The sequence below is a fragment of the Electrona antarctica genome, assembly GCF_951216825.1.
Source record: "Electrona antarctica genome assembly, chromosome: 13".
NCBI classification, from domain to species: domain Eukaryota; kingdom Metazoa; phylum Chordata; class Actinopteri; order Myctophiformes; family Myctophidae; genus Electrona; species Electrona antarctica.
The window spans coordinates 48,947,815-48,970,764 of record NC_136794.1 but is presented as its reverse complement, the minus strand read 5'-3'; the positions used below and the strand labels follow the sequence as shown (position 1 = coordinate 48,970,764).

The window sequence follows — 22,950 nt, the reverse complement described above, 5'->3', positions numbered from 1 at the left end:
CATGTTATGGCTGATCATTTAAGATTTAAACATATCTATAGCTCCACCTGTGAAGTTCTCAGCAGTCCCAGAAGACATGCGAGCCAAGTCCATCGAAGTGGGACGCCCCATTGTACTGCAGTGTGCGGTGTCGGAGCCTGAGGCTCAGGTTCGCTGGCACAAGGGTGGGATACAGCTTTGTTCAGACTTGGGATTAGAAATTGACTCGGAGGGCAACACAAGGACCTTGGTGGTTCAGTCAGCAGAGATGTCCCATTCTGGCGTGTACACTTGCACCACAGAGGATGATACCGTGGAATTTCAAGTGACCATCAAAGGTGACTTTACCACTTTTACTTTGTGCCCTAGTGATGTAACCCCACTTCCTCTTTCTAAATGCCACTAATAAACCCTGCTTTATATGTGGTGTGATGGTTAGTGCTGCCGTACATGAGCATTATCTCACAGGACTATGCAATCTTTACTGTTTGATAATCAATTAATTTGTGCTCATAGCTACCTATGTAATTATAAGAGCTCTTAGTGTCCATTGCATACGCCCACCTTTCCACAGCTTTGGTTGTATTAAATCTGTCCTACATTCCCCACTGCTAGCTCCACCCGTGACGTTCTCAGATCTCTTTGAAGTTGAGAGAACCAGGTCACTTGAAGCGGGCAGACCGTTTGAGCTGGAATGTGAGGTTACAGACCCCATTGCTCAGGTCCGCTGGTACAAAGACGGGGTTCAGCTCATTCCGCAAAATGGGTGGGATATTCGCTCTGAAGGCACGTTAAGGAGACTCGTTATCGCGTCAGCGGAGGTCTTTCACTCAGGGCTGTATGGCTGTGAGACCTCTGATGACATTATCCAGTTCAGTGTGGATATCAAAGGTGATTTCTTTTTCTTTTTACTTATTTTTTTGATTAGTTGAATCTTGAACAGTATAATCCCCTTTGAAGAGTAGATGCAACTAACTTGTCTTTATATGTCTGTGTGCCGTAATAACATGTGTGTGTGTGTGATGTTGCAAAAATGTTTCTTAAATCATGGAAGAAATCTTATACAGTAACAACATTTCTTGAATGTTGTTGTTTTTTTTTGTAACGTTTGAATTTGTGAAATTTACCTCTTTTAAGGATGGTCTGAGAAATGACAGATTTAGTCCATTTGGGTACATTGTACTTTTTACCCCTCCCCCCTTCCCCAATCAAAATGCAGTTTAACATCCACTTTAATAGTCCACAATTATAACATGGATACTCATCTTTAGCTTCACCGTTGACATTGGCACCCTCACCAGAGGTTCATGTGAAGAGCCAATCGCTTGAAGCAACCAGCCCTGTTGAGATGCCCTGTGAGAGCTCTGACCCTGTTGAGATGCCCTGTGAGAGCTCTGACCCTGTTGAGATGCCCTGTGAGAGCTCAGACCCTGGGCCTGCACTCCAGGTGTCCTGGAAGAGGCACGAAGAAACCCCAGAATCTATACATGATCCTGACTTTGAAATGGGAGCCACCAGGAGGACCCTTGTTATTGAACCGACTCACCCGTCCAACTCTGGGGCGTACTATTGTGCCACAGCGGACGATGTTGCACAGTTAATTGTACAAAACCAAGGTGATTTTTTGTTTAAATGTCAAAAATGCTTGTGTTTCTTATTATATGTGTGTCAGTTGCAACTAACTCTCTTTATGTAGCTTTCTGGATTGGCCTCTTACCTGTTTTAGCGTACAGAGCTAATACTTATTTTGTTTAAAAATGTTCTGAATAATCTATACTAAAAAGAATATCCCCCTATACCCCCCCCCCCCCATGATCACCTGTAGCTTCACCTGATTCATATCTTGGCGCTGAAGTCGAGAGGCCCGTAGAAGCACACTGTCCAATTGTTCGGCAATTTGAGATCTCAGATCCCATTGCCAAAGCATGCTGGTACAAAGACGGGAGGCAGATCTACCCACACAACAGGCGGGTTGACAGTGAATCAGAGAGCAGCGCGCCGACTACCTTGCCCCCCCTCCTCCAGCCAGACGGCTTATCCCATGGCGGGAGGCTGGGCCGCGAGAGAACTGGCGACGACGCACAGTTTAGTGGTCACGTCGTCAAAGGTGGTGTTCCGCAACACGCCCCCATCGTATCATCAGCTCAATTCACGAGAATGAGTCATTTAGTTAAATACAGTACATGCCTGAAGCTATCGCCCGGCTCATTGTTTTCTCTGTGGCTTTGTCCAAACAGCAGAGCAGTGTCACTCGGGGGGTGAGATTGGTGAGATAACAGATGCAACCACCCACTGCACTTTGGATGTCAAAGAAGGTGATGCAACGATTTCAACATTAGAGTCCATCATCTTAACCCATAGCTCATACATACCACTAACAATGGTGGTAGATTTCAATGTTAGACCAGTAGAGGCATATATATATACTGTATACTTGTATAGACTGTATATCCTGTATATATGTGTGTAGAGTAGATATAATTCTTATTGTCCAGTATGATTTTGTCATGTTTTCACTCCTGATCTCATGATCTCATTTCCTGCTGGGTGTTGGCTTTTAATCAACCTTGTATGGGGTGTCTCTGTGAGCATCTTCTCTTCATACTAACATCCATCTTATGTCTGTCATGTTCATGTTCATTCTTCATCTTTTAACTGCCATCTTTTGTACGCTCAGTAACAAGCAGCTTTCTACTCCGGAAGCCCATCTTATGTCTTGTTCATCACCAGATCCTCTCATTCACTTTGCTCTCCCCGTTGCAATGACAATGAACTCTTCTCAGAAACTATTTCGATAATATTTAATTACAAAAAACAAAATGGAATGGAAATTACTGCACCAGACCAGTCTATTTAGTGGTAAAACAGGAATGATTGTTTTCAATATCAGACCAACCCTGGTCGACCCTCTTAAGTGTTTGTCTTTGCAATGGATTATCCCATAACTCCTTCATGCTAACCCCGCAATGGTGTGCAGTACTATTTTGAGAAGAACTATTGAGGCAAACAACAATTGAAAAACCTTTTTCTGTGTACATCACAATGCCCATAGCTACGTCGCCATGGCTATCGCCTGACCAAGAGACCGAGCTGCACGACCCCAATGAAGAGGTCTACCTCGTTGAAGACGATGATGTCTCGAAGCCAAATTCCCAGACCTTCCGCAGCAAGAGTGGAGAAGATCCTCTTCAGATATTTGACGAACATTCCGGGCAAATGCCAACTCTTCGGTCAACCTATGAGTGTGGGCCTGACCGCACGGCGGCGACTGTCCATTCGGAAGATCTCTCCGACGGTCAGGACGGATCAGGCCTCAGTGCTCACCCGGAGCAGCTCCGTTACTCTCCACCAACGGTGGTATCCCGGTCCGAGGAGCAACGTCACTCTATACGACGTACAGAAACACAACCCGAGCAAAGCGCTCATTACACACAGCCTGCATTAGATCAGTGCGAGGTCCTTGATAATTCCCTAAGGGCTGCGACGGTCCAATCAGAGGAGCTGTGCAACTCCCTACAGACCGCCACTGCCCAATCACAGCAGCTTTGTAATTCCCTACGAACAGCGTTACAGGAGCCACGCGACTCCCTCAAGCCGGTAACGTCCCGGTCGGCAGAGCATTCCAACCCCCTGAGGATAGTCACTGCACAGTCAGACCAGCTCAATAAATCCATACAGACCGCAACTGTCCAATCAAAAGAGCTTTGTAATTCATTACAGACGGCAACTATCCAGTCAGAGGAGCTTTATTACTCCCTCAAAAAGACAGTTGTCCAATCGGGGGAGCTCTATAGCTCCTTACAGACCGCATCTGGCCAATCAGAGGAGCTTTGTGACTCTCTCAGGGCAGCGAACGTCCGGCCAGGAGAGCCGTGTGACCCCGGTCAGAAAACGTCACGTCACTCAATGGCGTTATGTCGTTATCTGCAGACCATGGCTGGTCAGTCGGGCAAGCTCTACCACTTGCTGCAGAGTGCAACCGTGGAATCGGACGACACCTATTACAGCAGCAGGCCAACGTTGGTACCCGTCCAGTTTGCCGAGCTTCAGCGGTCAAGGGAGGCGGCTGGACCCGAAGAGGTGTCTCAGATCACGGAGACGGCGGAAGATAGATTAAACCGCAGCGTTAAGTCTATGCAGCGATCGTCTACCCAGGCAGGAGAGGTCTATTATACCAAGCAGACGTCCGCTCTGTCAGAAGATATCTATCTGTCAAGGGCATGCGACAGTCACTGGGATGGCGATGTCATTGACAGTCACTGGGATGGCGATGTCATTGACAGTCACTGGGATGGCGATGTCATTGCAATTAAGGTGGATGTTGAAGGTGATTTAAATGCTATCAAACAAGAAAATGGATGGGCACAATGTTGACATTGTGTAAAATCAAGAGATTGCTTCTTATCGCAATTCTTGACATTTTGGCAATTTCTACATTCACTTAGATTTTTTGTACTAAATATGACTTAAGATACTCAATGTGCTAGAAAGACTTTGAGCTTGGGTGGTCTGCTACATTTTGAATTATAATGAATACAGTTAATATTAGAAGCAAATCCTAACTTGAATGCATAATTATCAAACAAACCTAACCAAGAAATCCTCTTGTCCAAACACTAATATTACAAGTCTGTGTATCAAGATACATTTGTTTAATGGACATTATTAGTGCTTAATTAATTTAACTCTTGAGGGGCTTTGGCATGACTAATCTCCGTAGTGAGATTTTGCTCTTGTTGCCTACTGGAAAGCGTGATTTCTGCCACGTAGCTAATAATAGTCATACAATTCTCTCTTGATGTCACTTCAAACACCCCCCTCCCCCAGCTCTGCCTGTGAGAATTACAACACCTTGCGAGGCCGAGAGGAACAAGTCCGTTGAAGTGGGAGATCCCATAGTGCTGCGTTGCGAGATATCGAACCCCAAAGCTCAAGTGGCCTGGTACAAGGACGGCGTGGAGCTGCTCGGAGCGGCCGGCCAACAGGACATATGTTCAGAAGGTTCCATAAGAACGCTGGCTTTCCATTCGGCCATGGCGGCTCACGCCGGGGTTTACAGCTGCAAGACCACCGATGACGCAGCGCAGTTTCATGTGGACGTTAAAGGTGAAAAGATGTATTGCACTATTGCAGTAGTTTTCAACCAGTGGTCCAGCCAGGGACCACCAGTGATCCCTGAGGGGACCACCAGTGATCCCTGAGGGGATTCCAGGTGGTCTCCAGCTAAATTATGGAAACCAAAATGGACCCTTCTAGATCTTTAACTCTTGAGTGTTAAAGGACCACTTCACCACTTTTCAACCTATCTTCATATAACAGGTCCTCACTAATAATCATGATAAAATGGCGCAATTTTTTTTCTACTCAGTCTGTGTCTCATAGGAGGGCTGTGGGCAGTTCAGAAATCGTCTTCCAGTGACATCATCGATGGGGAATACAAGCTAATAAAAACCGCAGGCTTTCTAGTCCTGAAAAGTTGCAATGCGAAAATGGAAGCCATCGTTCTCACGATAATGAAAATCTAAACATTTTTGTAAAACATCTTGTTTAAAAAATAATCTGCCTAATGATGTCACTGGAAGACGGTTTCTAAACTGCCCACAGCCCTCCTATGAGACACAGACTGAGTAGAAAAAAATCGTGCCATTTTTTCATGATTATTAGTGAGGACCTATTATATGAAGATAGGTTGAAAAGTGGTGGAGTGGTCCTTTAACATTTTACGCTCTCAAGAGCAAAATTATTGTTAAACATCTGCATCTACACAATTAGATAATCTAAAAAAAATAATATTTTGATCGTTTGCCTGTTATCTCTCCTAATGGTACCAACGTACAGTACAGCGTGGAATTGTGGTCTGATAGGCTAAATAAATGGGTCTGAGAGGCTAAATCTCATCACATGGTGGTTCCGTGGCTCAAATGCTGAATAAATAATGGGCCTTGATATGAAAAAGGTTGAAAACCACTGCACTATTGTTTACTTAAGCAATATTACACGAGAGGGTGTGGGTTAACGTGATTATTGCCAAGACAGTGATGCGGTCAGGAACGAGACGAAGTCGAGTTCCGCAAGCATCACTGAAGTGGCAATAATCACGTTAAACCACACCCTCGAGTGTAATATTGCAATTATACAACAGTTACCCTTAAAACTAAGAAGAAATATATTTCTTTAATGACAGATGTAGTCACTACGACCACAAATGTCCCAAGAAACTAGCTAGCCTAGCCACCGAGTTTGCTAGCGCTCTGGGAAAACAGAGCAGCTGAATTCTTTGTTTTGATTAGGTGGTGAATGGTGCTGGTTTGATCCACGGCTAAAAGCCGTTTCAACCAATCAGATTGCTTCCTCGAAACGACCTGTTGTATAATTATTGCCAATACTTGTGGATCGGTGTAGTGTTGTATGCCTTGGTTAAGGAAAACAGAGAGGTAGGTTCTCAACTCAGTAACGGGGGGAAAAAAAGATTACTTGGGATAACAGAACATGTAAATGTACATGTAAATAAATAAACCAATTACCAAGTCGGTTCTATACATTTCAAAATATATATTTTTTTGATCATATCCAAGGAAAATCGATTAATAAAAACATTAATTATAATTGTGAATTAAAATGACATCTACCTAGGTCTCAAGGTTCTAGATTAATTCAGGTATTTGCTTTCAGTATTTCCTTATATATTGGCCCTAGAAGAGTACTTTTTCCAAATGATTTAAGGTAGCGCTGTAAACAGCATGTGATGTACAGTCCCATTCTGTTGGTCTGTTCCAGGCTGACTTCTATAGGTACCTTTAAAAACCTTTCATGTGAAAGGTACCTCTGGAAGCCACACCTCTGATGGGTGTGGTTTAGTCTTAAGGGGTGTGTTTTCATCATCAGACCGCGTCTTCTAATCTACGGGAATTGCTTAAAAGTAAATCGCTTCATTGGGGAACATAAGACAGCAGTCATCACATTTTAACTAAGTAACCAATATTCTTTATTTAACCCTGTATAGCTCGACCTCTGAAGTTTTCAGCAGTGTCTGAGGCTGAGCGGAGACAGACGGTCACGGCCGGCTGTCCCGTCGCTCTACAGTGTGAGCTCTCAGACCCCACTGGCCACACCGACTGGTACAAGGACGGAGCGCGCCTCCTACCTCAGGGTGGAGTAGAGGTCCAATCAGACGGAGCCGTGAGGCGCGTAGTTGTCCAATCGGCGGGCCCGTCTCACTCTGGAGTGTATCGTTGTGAGACGCAGGATGACGGCGTCCAGTTCACTGTGGAAGTAAAAGGTGATGCTCAGAAACGACACGCTACTAGACCAGATACTCACGCGGCGGCCATCTTGTCCAGATGGGCCCGCCGTGTGAATTATTGGTCTATAGATAATGGGCTGTATTTTGTGTGTCTTAAGTACCAGGTCTTATTACTTAACTTAAGACCTGGAGACGTGGTCAATGCTCTTTGGCCACTCAGAATGGGCAAATGGCATTGATCACGCCTCCAGGTCTTAAGTTAAGTAATAAGACCTGGTACTTAAGACACGCAAAATACAGCCCTGTGTGTTCTGCATTCATTGGCAAACTAACTACCACAAGTTGTTTCGTTCATGTTTGGCTGATTACCTAACAGAAGTTAATCTCCGCTGCCCTTATTTGTACAATATAAAATTATTTTGTATTGTACTTTTTATTTTATTTTAACCAAAACAGATTCTTTGGCTTATTAAACTCTTAAACATGGGGATACAAAAGTAGATCTATACATGTTTAAAAATGTGTCAAATCATCATTAACATGCTGCCATTATGTCTGAAACATTGTTCCCATTTTTGAGAGGCGATGTCCAGCTTTTAGTGTGTGTGCAAACACAAACGTTGTCCTAACACAAACAATGCCGTTGACAATGAATGGATAAGTGTTTGTGTAAACACAAACATTTACGTAACAACACAATTACACAAACATTGAAGACGAAGGTGAGGATGCAAATTCAGATTAGCCCGGAATGAGATAATTAATTATGATGATGTACGATGATAAGAGCGCCCCTCACTTCACACGGGTGTGATTTTTTTTTCCCCCCTAAGATTACGTTTTTGAAAGAAATAAAATTCAGATCATTGTAGAGAGAGACAGGAAACCAAGGGCAGAGAGACCGAGGAGAGTCATGTGAGAAATCTCTATCTTCTAATTAGAACCCAGTTCCGCACAGGAGCATATATATGATTTGAGCACTTTCTGGCTGAGCCAGCCGCCCCACGTTGTCGACGCTGCAGTTTGGTAAATGCAAAGTACAGATTTATGGTAAAACATAGTACTTTTGCATTCCAGAATGTGTTCAGTAGACATCAACACTTGATCTATCTTAATCTTTTTCCACACCTTGTCTGTGTGTTAAACACATTATTCTTTAGTGGCTAGCCCGTTGAAAACCATTCTTCAGAACGCCATTCTTGTATCTTGTCCGATGTGCTATTCATGTCAGCGTGTGGCCATTGTGTGTACAACTACACCACTTGACTCTGGTTCTTATGCTGCTCTTAATGTTGTATGTTTGGAATGTTAGTTTGTTTGTGTCTGGTCTCTTGTGTATATGTTTTATGTCCAATTCTTTGTCCATCTTCCTGCTTGCTTTTAACTTGAGATTATTTGTAATTATATCCGTTGGTTTGATTTAGTTAGTAAACTTGTTCATTAAAGTTAGCATACTGACGCACGGCTAAATCCTGAGTGTAAAAACACTGTTGATGTTTGGGGACTTCCACTGTGTGTATGATCCGATAAAAACGTTCTTTTTGCAATCAATGCAACCTGTAGATCTCCCTGTGAGGTTCTCAGAGCTCCCGGAGACGGAACGATACAAGACCATCCGGGAAGGCTCTCCCGTTGTCCTCCAGTGTGAGCTCTCTCACGATCCTTCGGCTCACGTCCGATGGCACAAGGACGGGGTCCGTCTTCAACCGCAAAGCGGAACAGAGATGCGAGCCGAAGGTCTGACAAGGGCGCTATTCATCTCTTCTGCCGATCTTACGCACGGTGGAACCTATGAGTGTTCGACGGAAGACGATACCGTCACGTTTAAAGTGGACATTGAAGGTGACTTGTGTGTGTCCTGTTGTCCCCGTAAGGCTACTTATCTTCCTGTCCTGCAACGTATCTTATTTCTGCATATGAAATAAGCTTGAGCACTACCTACCGCTGTAGTGAATCTTAACATATGGCTTTAATACTAACCTTCATTGTTCCGAAATTTGCTGTGCAAATATGCTTGATCGATCTTGCTCTTTTGGTGAGAATGGAGAGTGACAACAATTTGCTTCAGTTTGAATGTTCACACACTTACACTATATATAGCTGGTACTATAGCTGGTACTATAGCTGGTAGTAAACCTATAGCTCAGCAGCAATTTTGACCAATTGTCTTTTTCTTCAAAATCTTCCCCTGCACCAACACCATTTGTAGGCAGATCGCCACAGAGGATCATGCCAGTTCCAGCGTCCGAAAGTTGTAAATCAATTGTCGTCGGTTCTCCGATTATCCTCCAGTGTGAGCTCTCAGATCCCATTGCCCAGGTCTCCTGGTTTAAAGACGAACTGGAGCTTTTTTCCAAAACGGGCCTGGATATGAAACGGGACGGATGTTCCAGGAGACTAGTGATTAACTCTGCCAAGCCGTCGGACGCCGGCCTCTACGGCTGTAGACTCGCTGACGATGTTGTGACATTCCAGGTGGATGTCCAAGGTGATTTCATTGCTTTGATTGCATCTATTAATGATGTTCAAAGTGTTTTAATTAACCAGTTGTCCATAAACCTAGTGCACCTTTTCCCCCCTCACACATTCCAGACAGAAACATCTGGAACGCTCCAGATGTTTCATGTGTAATTGCATGTGTAAACGAAATGATCCGTAAGCGTTTTGTAACAACTGATTTGATTTGTTTCAATACACGAACAAACAAAATAATCTGGCATTAAAACAAAAATGTTTTTTAAACAAAAAAACTATCCGCAGCCACACCCACAAGGTTTTCAGCACTTCCAGAAGTCGCCAGAAACAAATTTGTGGAAGCGGGCTGCCCGATTACGCTGCAATGTGAAGTCTCAGAACCCACTGCCCACGTCTATTGGTCAAAGGACGGAGTCGATCTTCTCCCGCGGAGCGATATTGACATCCAATCAAAAGGCAGTTTGAGGGCAGTTGTCATCGAGTCGGCCGAAGTGAGACACTCTGGAGTTTACAGCTGTGAAGCTACGGATGACCTTATAGAATTCAAGGTGGATGTTGCAGGTGATCTGAGTATTTTGAGTTTCGTCACAAATCACTAACTCCCTGTCATATTACGTGTTTGGCTCTTTGTGCAGAACTTTGAGCTGTACATGTGTCTGCTGGTCAAAGCCTCGTGCGAGCTTATTCAACTTGCTGCCTTTTGCTGACTCATACTGGCTTACTGTAGTTACCGTGTAATGTTGATACAATAATGTGGCATGAACAAAATGCTGTGGTTATTTGTACTTAAAACAGTTCTATTGCTTATTACGCGTTACCCGCATTTTAATCAAATATTCTACGCTGCCGAGATTGTTTTATTACCTTTAGATCATACGGCGTTGTACCCCGTTCACTTGCATTGGCCTCCATTTCCCAGAAGCCCTAGCAGCCCAGCGCATGGGTTGATTTCTGCTTTCGTCATCATAACATGAAGGTCTCTCCACCAGCTCCGTGGCAAAGACGGAGTTTCTTTTTAATTATTAAAATACGGCGATTTAAACACAAAACAAATGTCGGGTATATCGAATTAAGCAGGGCCTATAGTTTAAAGCAATTTAAAGCCCTTTAATGACAATAATTGTGACATACTGTAATGTACACAAACTGAATCTGAGGTAGTGAACCACAGATTCACACGTGAGCTCTGGCGACGTCCCTATTCTGCATGTCATAATAGGTGAAACGTACAGAGAGAACAGGTTCATTCAATATGTGAACATCGGGTGAAAATACTATATGAATAAACAATCTGCAAGCTCAAAACTCCTTGTAATGTGAGCTCGTAGATCGTCCAGTTGTCACTATTTGACGTACAATGAAGTGTATAGGGGTTTAAATTGTTAAAAACAATAGCAGTGCTTTTTTGAGTGGTGCAACCACGTAATGTCCGTGTTAACCTATGTGTGTGGCTATGATTACCAGTAGGGGCAAAAGTGGAGCTGTTGTGCCAGAAACAGAGAGAGAGAGAGATAGTGTTGCACTGTTGCCTAGTGCTAATTACAGAGAGAGAGAGAGAGAGAGAGAGAGAGAGAGAGAGAGAGAGAGAGAGAGAGAGAGAGAGAGAGAGAGAGAGAGAGAGAGAGAGAGAGAGAGAGGGGCAGGGGGAGAGGGGGGAGGGGAGTTGCACCACTCAGTTCACACAGGTGTGATTTTACACAAGTGTCCTACAGTGTGTATTTTAACTGTAGAGGCACAGCAATTCAGTTTTATATGAATTCCAGCATGTTGAAGGTCACATACTAGATTTGAATACCTTTTTATTAACATGAAATTAATCCAAGCACCTCATAGCTCCAATTAGGCCACCAGCTGTTTCAGAGCCAGCATGGCGGCCCGCGGCCTTTGAAGCTGCAGGCAACCCCGTCACACTCCAACAGTGTGACATATCAGACCCTACGAGCCACGTCCGCTGGCATGAGGATGGAACAAAGCAGCTTCTGCCACAATTTGGAATAAGCACCCAATCAGATGGCAGTAAGAGAACACAGGTTGTCCAATCAGAATCGACCACTTCGCCGTGCTCTGGACTGCACGGCTGTAAACAGGATGACGGTTCAGATTTCAAGGAGTTCTATGTGGAGGTGAAAGGTGACACACAAAGCTTCTCCATAGATGCAGACGTTGTTTGTGACCCACGCCACTAATGCCATTGTCAAGATTCCATTGATGTGTGATCCTCAAAGCCATTGACATGTTCATTTCACGTTGCTGCTGTGCTAGGAGCCACAACACCATTCCTCTAATTCATCAGGAGGCATTGTTGTCCTCCACCAAGTCCGCTCATCAGTCATCTTTCCTCTTAAATGTCTTTTTCACCTAACGTTTGAATGCAGTTCATTTATATTCTAAACATTTTTAGGCCATCAGCTGCAAAAAAAAAGGCATGAGATGACGCTTTATTTTTCCCCCTCACAAATCTAATTACACTATACTTCCTTTTACACAGAGCTTTTATTAACGGTTTCTTCGCTTCAACAGTGAATGTTGCAGTCCTGTCTCTAAAGCCACCTAGACAATGAAAAGGCCTTGAGCTCAGCATGGCTAACCTTTTGGAAAACAAGTCCTTTAGGAGAAATGATGAGCGTGTGCGCATTAGTAAATCAAAAAAATCACTGATTTGTTTTAATGTACTGTTCTTCAACAGCACCACCGGTGACATTCGCCGACGTCCCAGAGGAGGAGCTTTTCAAAAGTGTTGTGGAAAACGAGCAGCTTGTTTTGTCGTGCAAAGTGTCCAGGCCTGAAGTCACGGTCCGGTGGTACAGAGAAGGAGTTGAGATGCAGCCAAGTGACGACATTACAATGCAGGCAGATGGCACCGCAAGGATTCTGACTATGTGTTCGGCTCAACTGTCAGACACGGCGACGTACACATGTCGCGCCGGAGACAGCGCGTTAATGTTCAAGGTTAACATACGAGGTGAGAAGCGTTCATGGCTATTCGTAAACAATTTATGTCCTGAGAATTGTACTGGAATTCAGTACAGGTTGACCTGACCTCCTTTTAACCCATTTTGGGCGGGAACCCCTTTTGGTGTTTTAAACATTATGTTATAATTTAGCTATTGAAAAATAGCAGATCTACAAGCTCATACCGCGCCACCGAGTGGCGCACTACGAGTTTGTAGATCTGCTATTTTAGAAAAATTGTAAAAAATGTGGTGCAAATCTTTGAATATATATTCTTTCAAAGTGAATGTTTTTAACTCGGGTCTAAATGGGTTAAATGTGCCCCCCCCTCCCCCTAAAGAACCACCGGTGACAATAGTGTACCCCAAAGAGGATGTCCACCTGGACCGCCACGTCCCCGAGGAGATCATTCTCAGCTGTGAGCTCTCTCGTCACAACGGGGTCGTCAACTGGTTCAAGGATGGCCAGAAGTTGCAGGACAGCGAAAACATTAAGCTCAAGGTGGAAGGCCCGTATCGGAGGCTAAAGATCCTCTGCAGTGGCGTGGAGGATTCTGGGGAATATGTCTGTGACACAGCTGATGACTCCATATTCTTTCATCTTGGTATTACAGGTAAATGTACCTGTACATATTGTGGGTGTTTAAAGATGGAGTGCCACAATGTTTGTATTTTTCCAGTTTTTCATGTGTCTATGAGGTGACAGTACTTCATTAGACACCCTGGAGTCGTTTTTATGTGCAATGGTGTATTAACTTTGTATTTAGGGTTTCTTCCTGGAGGCTGAACCCTTGAGAGTCAAACGGGCCAATGAAATAAACAGTAATATAGTGACATCACACTATCAGCTCCTCCCCTAACCCCTCCCCCTTTATCATACAACTACAGCTGTGGGTACGGCTTCAGTTCAGGTGGATCACCACCCATCACCACCCACCAGGCAAACCAGGCATACTTAATGAACTGGTGGGCGTGTCCACATAAAAGCATGATTTCAACAAATAATGTACACTTTTTGGAAAAAGTTCTTCCCCCTAATATTGTAATAATACCTGATGATCATGTTTTAGGGTGGAAAAAATCGTGGCACTCCATCTTTAAGTATGTCCAAATTGTGGTCCTTTCTTTGAAGGTCATTGGGTTGAACCCCGATATCAATCAATCCAGACAGAGTTCACCCCCAACTATTGTGAGACAACAACAATTAACAACTCTAATTATCTGTTGTATTCACAATCGTAACCATGCTTTGTTTATGGCAAGATAGCGATATTGACATCCGAAACAATGAGTATGAAAATATCAATCAGGTTTATGTATTGGCGGCCATAGATTGCCAGGCCAGTGCTCGCCTACTAAATCTATTATGGGAATAGTAGAAACGTGATAGAATGTTTGTCTCTGTTATTGTACTATGACTATTGTTGTATTATGACTATTATGACTATAAATTATAGACAACGTTTCATCAACAATGAACTGAAAAGAAAATGAACAGCATGAGCGTTTCTCTTTAAGGTGCTTAGGGTAACGTTTTTGTCTTTTACATATTTTTGCAAAACGAACCAATATTTTCAATGTCTCACACAAAATGATATTGGCAGGCGATGTGATATGTAATCAAATCAATGGCGTACATTTCTCTCTGTGTTGTTGACCAGGGTCCCTCCCTCAGGAGTTCCCTCTCCTTTTTCTCCTCCAAATCTCTTGGCTGAAAATAGCCCTTATTACATAGGGCTGACAGACTAGGGACGCTAGCGTTCATGAACCCATTTAGGCCTGACGTCGAAATGAAAAAATATGTTGTTCCAGGGACCCTCCAGAAGCAAAGATTTGAGTTCAAAACGTTTGCTCTGAAAGAGTATATTCAAAGATTTGCGGCACAATTTCACGATATTTCAAAAATAGCAGACCTACAAGCTCGTAGCGCGGCACTCGGTGCCGCGCTATGAGCTTGTAGATCTGCTATTTTTCAACAGCTAAAGCATAACATAAGGCTTAAAACACCAAAAGGGGTTCCCGTTCAGAATGTGTTAACAAGGGCTAAACTTGTATTCATTTTTCCTCTAGAACCTCCGGTACGGATCGTATCTCCCAGCCAGTCTCAGATGGAGCTGTGCCAGCAGACGTCCGAGAGGATGGTACTGAGCTGTGAGATCTCCAGGCCCAACGCCGTGGTGCGCTGGTACCGAGACGGGCTGGAGGTCGAGGAGAACGCCAACCTCATCCTGGAGGTCGACGGTGTTTACAGGAGGCTCATTATACCCGAGACCACCGTCAAAGACTCCGCGGAATACGTGTGCGACACCGCCGACGACTCCATGACATTCTTTGTAAACATAGCAGGTATGGACTTTAACGGAAATAATCTAATAGTAGAATCCTCTCTTACAGTAGGTCTCTACACCAAATCTCTTTGCTGAAAATAGCCATTTTTGCCAATTATTGCCCCAGAAAAGGGGCACTAGGTTTTCATGTGACTAATTAGATCAAAGTAACCCCAGATCTAATAATGTCACACTTTCCATTTTCCTTTAGAGCCTCCTGTGCGTTTTGTGCGTCCGAGGAAGATGGCGAGCGGAGTGGAACAGCTTGCCGGGACGACGTTGGTACTGGACTGTGAGGTGTCCAGATCAAACGCTGACGTGACCTGGAAGAAGAATGGCGAAGAGGTCGAGGATTCCAGAAAGGTCACCATCCTTGAGGACGGGGTGATGCGCCAATTAACCATTCACTCGCTGACAGTAGCAGACGCTGGGAAGTATGTCTGCGATGCAAAGGACGACGTGATGGATTTCCAGGTCAAAGTCAAAGGCAAGTCATTTTCACGTTGTTGTTGTTTTTTTGGCGTAGCTCTGCAAGAGACTAGTAGCCATCTGTGAGAGGGTCTGTGTGTGTCGTATGCCTGGAACTAAAATCACAAAGCCGCTGGACAAGGATAACAAGGATAGACAAGATAAACAAATACAAATACAAATAAATCAAATTCAAAGTTTAAATTAGTTTACACCAGAGGTTCCCAACCATCGGTACGCGGACCGGTGCCGGTCCGCGGGACACGTGCCACTGGTACACGAGAGGGGAATTCCAAGAGAACATCACTTTTAACAGTTAAGGTTTCCTCGTTTTTCTCAGAGCTGCCTGTGAAAATCCTGGGGAAAACGGAGGCCAACACAGAAAAGCAATTCTTGGTATCGGATGACATCATCTTGGTGTGCGAACTGTCGAGATCAAGCGCGTCCGTCTGCTGGTACAAAGACAAGCAGCTCATCGACGACAGCGAGCGCTACTGCAGCGAGGAGCAAGGATCCTTCCGTTCGCTGGTGGTCCTGAGCGCCGGGCTGGAAGACTCCGGGGAGTACACCTGTGATGCTGGGGACGATAACATCGTGTTCTACATCACCGTCAAAGGTCATTACGACGTCACTCATCCATGCGTTGTATTCAAAATGTCTCGAAGATATAAATCCCATTGTTATCTCTTGATCGATCTATGGAAGCCAAATATGATTGCAAATATGTATGTCATCTTAACTACTAAATATCCTGTATGTCATCTTAACTACTAAATATCCTGTATGTCATCTTAACTACTAAATATCCTGTATGTCATCTTAACTACGAAATATCCTGTATGTCATCTTAACTACGAAATATCCTGTATGTCATCTTAACTACTAAATATCCTGTATGTCATCTTAACTACTAAATATCCTGTATGTCATCTTAACTACTAAATATCCTGTATGTCATCTTAACTACTAATTCTAGAGAAGATTGCAACCTCAGAATGCGTCAGACGCATTCTGCGCTGTGATTGGCTGAGCATCATATAGCGGCAGAGGGAGAGAGAGGGGCATTCTGTGCTGTGATTGGCTGAGCATCATATAGCGGCAGAGGGAGAGAGAGGGGCATTCTGTGCTGTGATTGGCTGAGCATCATATAGCGGCAGAGGGAGAGAGAGGGGCATTCTGTGCTGTGATTGGCTGAGCATCATATAGCGGCAGAGGGAGAGAGAGGGGAGTGAGGGGATAGACAGTAGTTTTTTTTTGTTTACCCCTGCAGTACAGTACAGTACAGTACAGTACAGTACAGTACAGTACAGTACAGTACAGTACAGTACAGTACAGTACAGTACAGTACAGTGAGTACTGTACAGCCGCCTCACATACAGCCGCCTCACATGCCTACGCGTGTGTGTGGTTAGTTTGGCTGTTCTTATGTTATAATAATAAACCGTTAATGACTTCCATCCATCCATCTTCAACCGCTTATCCTTAGTCGGGTCGCGGGGGAAACAGCTCCACCAGAGTGCTCCAGACTTCCCTCTCCAGAGCAACATTAGTGACTTCCTCCTGGGGGATTCCGAGACGTTCCAAGGCCAGTGAGTCGATGTGTTTCCTCCAACTGTGCCTTGGTCTGCCCCAGGGTCTCCTCCCAGTGGGACGTGACTCGAGGACCTCCCTAGGGAGACGCCCGAGAGGCATCCTAACCAGATGCCCGAACCACCTAAGCTGGCTCCTTTCCAGGCGAAGGAGCAGCGGTTCTACTCCGAATAATGACTTGGTATTGCAAAATAATGTAAAACGGTATTGTATCTTCTACCTCCAGAGCCTCCTGTATGCATACTTGGAAACTCTGGCACCCCGGAGCGTCACATCCTGGTGGCCGGAGACAACCTCATTCTGGAGTGCGAGGTGTCGCGGCCCGACGCCACCGTGCGGTGGCTGTGGAACGACACGTTGCTGGAATCGGACGACGATCGCGTTCATATCGACAGCCACGACGTCGTGCGGAAGCTCGTTCTTTCGGGACTTCAGGCCTCGGACTCGGGAGAGTACATCTGCGATGCCGTCGATGACAAGATGATAACGTTGGTTGAAGTTCAAGGTAGTGTTTTGCTTCTACAGGCCGTCGCTTCTTGGGCAGAATATTTTATGGCGCCGTGATGCGATGTAGAGCTTGTTGCGAACGCAGACCTAGCAGAACATGTCTGTCTGTCTGTGTGTGTGTGTCACGCTGTAACACCACCTGCCCGCCACCAGAGGGTACAGCTGTATCACACACAAAAAACACACACACACACACACACACACACACACAAACTTAACTTTAAAAAAAACTTAACTTAAAAAAAAAACTTAAAGAAAAAACTTAAAAAAATAAATCTTAAAAAAAACCTTAACAAGTACGTAATTTATTCTAATTGTTATTGCAATTTACGAGCTGCGTTCGCTTCCCGCGTTCGCGCGTCTTACTTGTAGATATTATGCTGAGATCGAAGATGTCACCTTCATTCACAAAATACTAGTGATGTCAGGTTGAAAGTGGTTAGTCTGCCTGTTGGGTTTTATAAGTATTTAATCAATAAAAGTGTTAAAAAGAGCTTGTGAGTAAATACTGTAGGCGGTGTTGTTTTCGTCGACTAAAACTAAGACGAAAAATGTTCGTCGACTGCCTTTTATCACTGACGAAAACTAAATGGAAACTAAGCTATGATGACTAAATAATAGACTAAATATACTGACAATTTCATCAAAAAATAAAAACTACACTAAAATGTTAGGAAGGGACTAGTGGACAAGAGATCCAGTACAAGTCATGTTACACTTGGTTGCATGCTGAAAATAGCAGATGTACAAGCTCACAATGCGTCGCGCTGCGACGCGTTGTGAGCTTGTAGATCAGCTATTTTCAGCAAGTGAAAAAAACAGTCATTACGACGGCATCAAGGCCCGCCAAAATACATTTTGTTCGACTAAATCAACAGTAGATTTAGTCGACTAAAATCTTATATTTAGTAGACTAAAACTAGACTAACACTAAAACATTCCAGGGGACTAAAATGTGCCAAACATACAAAGTTTAGTCTGACAGTGATGATATGATTCTGCTTTTGCTATGATGCTGATGATTTTTTCTTTCTTTCTTTCCTCGCCCACAGAGCTACCAGCCCAGTTTGTCAATAAACACACAGACACCGACATCTCTGCCTACGAGAGCGAGAGTGTCACACTGTGTGCAACAGTGAACCAAGAACGGGCCAACGTCCGATGGCTGAAAGACGGCCGCTTGTTGAACGAAGACAACGTTCACATCTCAAGTGAGGGTAAAAACCATCATCTCACTATTAACCCCCTGCGTGTTTCAGACAGTGGGAAATACATCTGTGACGTGAATACAGACGAGATGTATTTCACTGTCTCCGTCAAAGGTAAGGAATCAACCGCCCACACATTTACATAATCACTGTTCTATTGCACTGATTTCCAGTGGTGGAAAAAGTACTCAATTGTTTTACTTAAGTAAAAGTACCAATACTGCAATTTAGAACTACTTCGTTAGGCCTCACTCAGACCTTTACAGCGTTGTGAGTGTCATGGCCGCCCCAATGCATTTCCAATGGAGGTCACATGGTCTGTTGTATGGCTTTCAGCTGTGTTTCGACTGCCCCCTCCCCCTCACACAACACAAATGTTGTGTCAAACCATGTAACCTCCATTGGAAATGCATTGGGCCGCTGGGCGGCCATGACACAACACCCAACGAGCACAGAGAATTGCATGAAAGGTGTGAGCTCAGCCTGAGGCTGAGCTCACACGGTTAATGCAATGCTCTGTGCTCGTTGGATGAATGTTGTGTTGTGTCATGGCCGCCCAATGTATTTCCAATGGAGGTCACATGGTTTGACACAACATTGTGTTGTGTGAGGGGGAGGGGCGCAGTCGAAACACCCCTCCCCCTCACACAACACAATGTTGTGTCAAACCATGTGACCTCCATTGGAAATACATTGGGCGGCCATGACACAACACAACAAGCATCCAACGAGCACGAGAATTGCATGAAAGGTGTGAGCTCAGCCTTACAAGTAAAAGTACGGAATTGAAAATGTACTTGAGTAAAAGTACAAAAGTATCGGCATCAAAATGTACTTAAAGTACTAAAAGTAAAAGTACTCATTGTGCAGAATGTGCTATTTCACAAGTTCAAAATGTGTACAAAATCTATTGAAAATAGCAGATCTACAAGCTCACAATGCGTCGCAACGCGATGCATTGTGAGCTTGTAGATCTGCTATTTTCAAATGGTCGAAAAGTATATGGTTGAAGTGGTTAATGTATGTTTTCTAATCAAAATTTGAATCTCCAAAGTAACTAAAGTTTTCAAATAATTGTAGTGGAGTAAAAGTAAAAATGTTGGCTCTGAGATGTAGTGGAGTAGAAGTAAAAATACTGGAAATTGGAAATACTCAAGTAAAGTACAAATACCTCAAAATTTTACTTATGTGCAGTACTTAAGTAAAAGTACTTAGTTATTTTCCACCACTGCTGATTTCATGCACACGTTAAATAATTTTAAAATCTGTTACAACAAATCCCTGAAACAGTCATATTTTCATACATCATATTATATATATATATTATTATATAATTATTATACCACACATTCTATTAAAACAGAAATGCCAGTGAAGTTCACCAGACTTCTGGAGAACGTGGTGGCCCTGAAGGGCAGCAGCCTCACGCTACGATGCGAGGTCAACAAGCCCAAAGGAGACGTCCAGTGGCTAAAGGCTGGCCAGGAGATCTCCCCTAGCCGTCGACACACCATAAGGGCACAAGGTCGCGAGCGAAGCTTCACCGTCCACCAACTGGCGGACGAGGATGCGGCGGAGTACACCTGTGAATCCACGGATGACAAGACCTCTGCCACCGTCACTATAGAAAGTAGGTCCATATTTACATTTACTGTATGTATACTTGTCCCAACTCTGGCCATGTTATAATAGGCGGACTTGCAGATGAGGGGGCCCAAGGATGGACCTCTGGGTGAGGTTCAATCACATCCTCAAAAAATGAAATTAAAATATTAGCTCCAGAGTCGGCCGTTTGCAAAAACAGCGGGCTCCCATTTCTAGCATCTTGCTGCACAACTATTCCAAATGTAACGCCCGGGATAAAGGGATATCCCTCTGGACCAGGGGAGATATTAGACTTTTGAGGCCATCAGGCAGAGGCTCTGTAGCCACTGCTACACAAACATGGCATTTAAAATAACTTTTCAATAGACATTTGTAGGCTCATAAATTAAACAAAGCTGTAAATTGATGTCATCGCGCACACATTCATTAAACAATAAATCAAAACATGTTTTGGTTGTTGTGCCAGATCAGATTGTTTATTATGTCCAACTGAGTGAAAACAATGCTTTCTGAAAGTCAAGGTCGCACGGCACTTGGTCACCATAAAATACTTTTTGTGATCTATTTTGACAAACCTTTGTTGCTATACCCTGTTTGGAATGCTCATTAGCAGCAACACTCACAAAACGAGATCTCGCCATTTCTACCGCCAGATGACTCTGGAGCTAATGTTCACTGTCTGGTCCAAGTCTCACTGGTATGTAATGGGCCATTTATATATAGGCTTAACACCGCAGAAATCAAAGTCATCGAGCCATGAATATTATTTGTCAGTGATGTGAACCTCTGTCAATCAAGGGGGTGGGAACCCCTCTTGGTGTTTTAAGCATTATGTTATAATGCTTTAGCTATTGAAAAATAGCAGATCTACAAGCTCGTAGCGCGGCACCGAGTGCCGCGCTACGAGCTTGTAGGTCTGCTATTTTTGAAAAATCGTGAAAATGTAGTGCAGATCTTTGAATATACATATATTCTTTCAGAGCGAACGTTTTTAACTAAAATCTTTGCTTCCGGGGGGTCCCTGGAATAACATATTTTCAGATGGGGGTCGGTGGCCAATTACATATAATCTTGCGGGTCATTGACATGAAAATGTTTGAGAACGACTGACATGGAAACATGAGGTTTTTCAGAAAACTGTCAGGATTTAGAAGACATTTTGTAGAATCGTTCCCATGTCTAAATGAGTTATTTAAGGACAAATAACTAACTCAAAGGATCTAACCCTCTAACCCTCAGCGGCGCGTCTAGTGGAGTTCATCGCCGAGCTGCACAACATCACGGTGCGCGAGGGGGAGGACGTGACGTTCAAGTGCGTAGTTTCGCCGGAGGACACCCGCCTGGCGTGGCGCCTGCGAGGCGAGCCGGTGCCCCAGGACGACGAGCGCTTCGCGGTGTCCAGCAACGGCCTGTGCCACACGCTGTGGGTCCACGGCTGCCAGGTGTCAGACAGCGGCAGGGTGACGGCCGACGCGGAGGGACTGCTGTCCGAGGCAAACCTCCAGGTACAAGGTGAGTCGTTCGCTGTGCCCGCGGAGGGACTGCTGTCCGAGGCAAACCTCCAGGTACAAGGTGAGTCGTTCGCTGTGCCCGCGGAGGGACTGCTGTCCGAGGCAAACCTCCAGGTACAAGGTGAGTCGTTACGGCCGACGCGGAGGGACTGCTGTCCGAGGCAAACCTCCAGGTACAAGGTGAGTCGTTCGCTGTGCCCGGCGTCTGTCTGCTGACACAGTGGCTCCAGGGTTCTCATGTTACGACTGGGAGTAAACGAGATGAATGTGCTGTGAGGTGAGGTGTGGTGTCGTGGAATGGAATGCTTGTTGTGCCAGAGTGTGTGTGTGTGTGTGTGGGGGGGGGGGGGGGCTGTCCATCAGGCATGGAACAAAGCTGGGAAACACTGGAGTGGACGTGGACTGGACAGCGTTGCTAGAGGGATGGGGAATGTGACAGCTGTGTGACGAGGAGAGACAGGGAGAGGACCAGGAAGAGAGTGAGAGGGAAGTAGGATTATAGCCTGGTTAACCAACTCTACATTTACCTGGGGACCACCAGGAAACCTGGGGACCACCAGGAAACCCCTCAACCCTCAAGGACCACTGTTATAGAGCACCAAAGTCTGACGTAATTACCCGGGTCACCTGGGTTGTTGGACCACAATGCCTATATACGAGACAATTTTCAGATGACCCAATGTTGTTCTCCATAGAAAAATGACTTCTGTGAACTATATTGGCGGTGAACGAGAACTTTGGTGTTGGCAGAGGCCAAGGGCCGATTCATACTCCTATTTTACGGCTGTAGTGCCGAAATGATTTCGGCTCGTCAGAAATTTTCAGTAGCACCGAAGAGCCGACTTTAGGACGGTACCCACCCCCCCCCTGAACCTCAAATGACGTCACATTGTAGGCTCTACAGAGCCGAACCGACTTTTATTCGGCTCTAAAATAGGAGTATGAATCGCGCCCAAGGAATCAAATCGGAACAGCAAGTGGTCCAAAAGCCTGTGCCACCGAGCGTGTACAGTATGTGATAAATAATGACCCGGCCCTTTAGACATGTTTAAATTGTTGAAGAGGCGCCTTTGACGGCCAGCGCTT

The 22,950-nt window shown here is 44.6% G+C and overlaps 1 protein-coding gene across 1 annotated transcript in view; it reads left to right on the top strand.

Annotated features, from left to right (window-relative positions):
* obsl1b (obscurin like cytoskeletal adaptor 1b) overlaps positions 1-22,950 on the top strand; it is a gene marked incomplete at its 3' end in the record, with an annotated part of 104,075 nt that overhangs the window by 22,184 nt on the left and 58,941 nt on the right. Inside the window, exons 10-27 of the mRNA XM_079517852.1 lie at positions 42-317; positions 595-870; positions 1,251-1,595; positions 4,807-5,085; positions 6,983-7,258; positions 8,786-9,064; positions 9,432-9,710; positions 9,983-10,258; positions 11,531-11,827; positions 12,384-12,659; positions 12,990-13,262; positions 14,719-14,994; positions 15,187-15,462; positions 15,784-16,059; positions 17,260-17,538; positions 18,593-18,862; positions 20,112-20,378; positions 21,593-21,865. Coding sequence (XP_079373978.1) covers positions 42-317; positions 595-870; positions 1,251-1,595; positions 4,807-5,085; positions 6,983-7,258; positions 8,786-9,064; positions 9,432-9,710; positions 9,983-10,258; positions 11,531-11,827; positions 12,384-12,659; positions 12,990-13,262; positions 14,719-14,994; positions 15,187-15,462; positions 15,784-16,059; positions 17,260-17,538; positions 18,593-18,862; positions 20,112-20,378; positions 21,593-21,865 — 5,049 coding nt within the window. The remainder of the gene's footprint in view (positions 1-41; positions 318-594; positions 871-1,250; positions 1,596-4,806; positions 5,086-6,982; positions 7,259-8,785; positions 9,065-9,431; positions 9,711-9,982; positions 10,259-11,530; positions 11,828-12,383; positions 12,660-12,989; positions 13,263-14,718; positions 14,995-15,186; positions 15,463-15,783; positions 16,060-17,259; positions 17,539-18,592; positions 18,863-20,111; positions 20,379-21,592; positions 21,866-22,950) is intronic.